The 3,648-nt window shown below is 50.8% G+C and overlaps 3 protein-coding genes across 3 annotated transcripts in view; all 3 read right to left on the bottom strand.

The window, feature by feature from the left end:
• Pmar_PMAR028509 (conserved hypothetical protein) overlaps positions 1 to 176 on the bottom strand; it is a gene marked incomplete at both ends in the record, with an annotated part of 827 nt that extends 651 nt beyond the window's left edge. Inside the window, one exon of the mRNA XM_002769366.1 lies at positions 102 to 176. Coding sequence (XP_002769412.1) covers positions 102 to 176 — 75 coding nt within the window. The remainder of the gene's footprint in view (positions 1 to 101) is intronic.
• Positions 177 to 288: 112 nt separating this feature from the next.
• On the bottom strand, positions 289 to 1,842 carry Pmar_PMAR028508 (kelch repeat protein, putative; the record flags this gene model as incomplete). Its single annotated transcript, XM_002769365.1, has 9 exons — positions 289 to 399; positions 447 to 653; positions 742 to 890; positions 954 to 1,012; positions 1,067 to 1,167; positions 1,209 to 1,292; positions 1,345 to 1,440; positions 1,483 to 1,710; positions 1,753 to 1,842. 9 exons carry the CDS (start codon positions 1,840 to 1,842, stop codon positions 289 to 291), a joined length of 1,125 nt encoding a protein of 374 aa, XP_002769411.1.
• Positions 1,843 to 2,615: 773 nt separating this feature from the next.
• Positions 2,616 to 3,166, bottom strand: Pmar_PMAR028507 (hypothetical protein; the record flags this gene model as incomplete). The annotated part of the gene is made up of 4 exons (XM_002769364.1): positions 2,616 to 2,728; positions 2,781 to 2,894; positions 2,937 to 3,054; positions 3,098 to 3,166. The coding sequence occupies 4 exons, from the start codon at positions 3,164 to 3,166 to the stop codon at positions 2,616 to 2,618; spliced, it is 414 nt and encodes a 137-aa protein (XP_002769410.1).
• Between the last annotated feature and the right edge of the window lie 482 nt (positions 3,167 to 3,648).

Below are 3,648 nucleotides of genomic sequence, written 5' to 3'. Positions count from 1 at the left end.
CCTACCACTACTCAGCCGCTCGCTCCACTCACCAAAGTAAATTGGCAGTGTCGAAGACATGAAGGTCTGTGAGATGCTTATTACCACTATGACCACCAAACAGATAAAGCTTCGTACCTCATAACTTGAACAATACACAGTAAGCAGGCAATGCAGACGGTACCAACAACCGTCATAGTGTGCGCATTTCTTGCCATTGGAGGCTGACCACAGACGTTCGGCTGGATCCAGGTCATCGTTTCGAGGTCGAGGACATCTGATACCACAACCCTCTAGGCCCTATGCCTTTTAAATGCCCCGACCCATGTCATTGAAGCACTTCTGACCATCATATCCGCCAAACATATACAGCTTCTTGTTGAGTCGTGACAGTGTATGGCATGCCCGAGCAGAAGGAGGCTACCAGAGCTGCATAGTACAGTATATTGAGAGCCCATCATTGCTACCTGACCACTAGTTATCGCCTTAATCCAGCGCAGACTGCTGTAGGCTGAGTTGGTGATAGGCAAAACCTGACCACAAATGGCACAGTAGCACTCGAGGCACCGAACGTACCGACGCATCTTCCTCTTCTTGATCAATGGCTGATGCCAAGCTGAGAATAAGGCATCAGTGGTGACACGAACAGCAACCATCCCACACTCACTCTCCGCCTAAATTGCCGCTACCACCACCAGTGAGGCTATTCTAAGGAGAGAACAGCGGACAGCTGACAGCAACGAGTGCCGATGAGACGCTCACAGTCGATCCCGGATCCCCATTGCCCTGCCCTGATAGGTTCCCACCAGAAGCATACATCGAGGCACCCCCATGACCAGTAGTAGTATCAACTGTAAGGCTGCTGACATTCGCTGTCCTCCCGCCGACTGAATTACTCCTCACACCGGGAGCTGAAACAACCACGCCAGTATCATATTGGCAGCACAGACTACCACCAAAATATTAGGACTTACTTGAGGCTGATCCCGGCTGAAGCTGGGGGTACAACCCTGCTGGAGATCCACTTGGATAACTGAGCCATCAAAGGTAGGAATAGTAAGGAAGGACGCCTTGGGATTGAGGCTACCTTACTGTCCTTTGAAGCTGAGGGGAAGCCGGCAGGTCCTGTCGTAGACGTTGCTGAAGTTGCTGCCCTGCTAGACGGTGCTCTGGATAGTCCAGGTTCACCTGCTTATAGAAGTACACCAGTACCAGAATACAGTGCCTACCAAGACGTGGGTATCGGCCAACCACTTACCACCATCGTGACCACCGTGAATGAACAGTCTACCATCTACCACAGCCGTTGTGTGCTGAGGACGACGACAAGGTGGAGGAGGAAGGGGACGTGCTGGGAGGACTCACGTTATTCCTGGCCGCTGGCAGAGGAGTCCCTCTAGGCATGACAACTTCATACCAGTGGAAGGTAGGAATGTCAAGGACGTATAGATCATTCAGTGCCTAGGGAATGCATACAGGGAGGCTGAGCATGGTTAGCCTCACCTTCTTCCCGTTCCAACCGCCGAAAATGTATAAGTTGCCATCGATCACATCACATGAATGAGCCGCTCGCGGACCTCCATCAGAATAGTACCGACTCAACTCTGGTACCCCTAGAGCTACCTGGGTCATCGGTCGTGGACGGGACTGACCAAAGTCGGCGCTTGTCGGCCGCCCACGAGCCACACTCCTGCCGTGGGGTGAAGCCGCTGCAGCTATCTCCAACACTACCTGCGACCACCATTATGAACTGAACGAGGCGCCGCCACCAACCTGACACAGTGGTCGCAGAGGCTTCTCGAAACGCCCCACCAGAGTCGCCGTCGCCATCCGACTCCTGTCCCCATTGACCATCACTTTCATGGTTGCGCATGGGCTTACAAAATGATGCGAGACAAACTGACCCACTGAGTAGCTTCTAGGGAACACGAAGAGATCCGCATACCCGAATACTCCCACTACGGGATCACCGTGCAAGAGAATATGCATATGGCTGCCTTCATGTGCTGGTGACAATATGAAATTTTCGGAAGTCTCATTGATTCCTGTACATTTTTACCAAACTTGTACGTGAACTCCTATAAATAGTGAGGAAGCTCTGAAGCTCAGCTGAGGCAAGCGAACACATACTCCAGCACTGGGGATGACTATGCGAGGATGCGTCCCGAGGCTAACACTATCACTCTTACAGAACCAGCCCATTGTTTAACTCAACACCGAGCCGTATGATGAGCACATCAACATCATGATTATAGGCAGAGGGCCTTCATAGAACAGTTGGGGGATAATCAGTAATAGCTGGTCTAGCAACAGCGGTACGAACATGCGAGGTCGGAGTCCATGCCTGAACCAAGTTGATCAGATCGAAAGGCAACTATAACTTACCGAAACGCTCAAGACCAGGCCTCTTCCACTGTATCGCTATCGCCTTCGGAGAGTGTATCGTCCATATCAATTTCAGCTGCAAAATACAAGACTATAGTCCCAGGAAGGATAACCATTGATAATTCAGGACTCACATGCGCCACTCTGCCTCTGACTCGTAAAATCCACAATTTGTCGTGTCCTCTCGATCTGTCTCAGAATTGACGCTAATCTGAGTGGAACTACATGCTGCGGCTACAGCGACACTGAGCCTACTTGAGGCACATGTGGAGGTCCATATACCCTCGATGGTCACTGTCCAACCATAGGAACAGTCGATACAACCATCCCAATTCATACTCGCCATCCAGGAGATCCATCATGCCTAAGGGGGCAGCTACACGGCCTAATCGACACTCCCCCGAACCGATCCTTACTGTCACAAAATTCTCCTTCGCTTAGTTCGCCTGTACAGTTCTTGTCCAATTCTACGAATACCTTCGCAAGGCTGGCTTCCCACGGATTGCTCAGGAGACCAGCAAGTTCCTCATCTGAACTGAGATATCACCCGATGTATGGGTAGACGGTCTCACTCGGGACACTCTGAGCGGCTTTTTCGAGTAAGTCTCCCGGCAGTTCCTCTCCACAGGCGATGACAGCTCGTATGAAGTTGATCAGAGACTCATCATCGACGGAGTTCATCATGAAGCCCTATAAAGGCATCACCAAAAACGTCCAAACAGGAAGAGCTCACCTCATCACTGTCATAGCCTGCTCCCATAAGACGGCGGCGACCCTCACGGTTGTTATATAGGCTCCTCATCTCCGAGGCCCCCTCAAGTCGACCTGAACCAATAAGACGATATGCCAATAACAGTCGCAATAGTGACCAGTCGCGTACTTTCCCTTTCTTTCGAGCGTTTAAATACTGCAGTCCGACCTAGTATAAGATCGAGTCTGCGGGAGGATTATCCTGTCGAGATCCTACGTTTAGTTGGTACTGGACGCAGTAGCGCAATCATCTCCTTTACCGAACGAGCGTGATTTCCACAGCCATCGTCACCTAAGCATCGCCTTCCGTTCATACATTACTACGACTCCGACTACCATGTATTGGTATAGGCAAGTTTCGTCTAAGGTTCATTCTTTCTTGTTTTTCCTTCTCGCGAAGCATCATCAACGGCCTCTGATCGCGCGTCTGCATCAGCCTGACCACCAACAGTCGCCTCTCAAAAAGCATGAACAAATACAGTCATATACTAAAACATCTCACTCCCCCCCAAGAAACTGTTCTCAGCCGAAATA

Source organism: Perkinsus marinus, assembly GCF_000006405.1.
Source record: "Perkinsus marinus ATCC 50983 genomic scaffold scf_1104296965964, whole genome shotgun sequence".
Lineage (NCBI taxonomy): Eukaryota > Perkinsozoa > Perkinsida > Perkinsidae > Perkinsus > Perkinsus marinus.
This window is presented reverse-complemented; position numbering and strand designations above follow the sequence as displayed.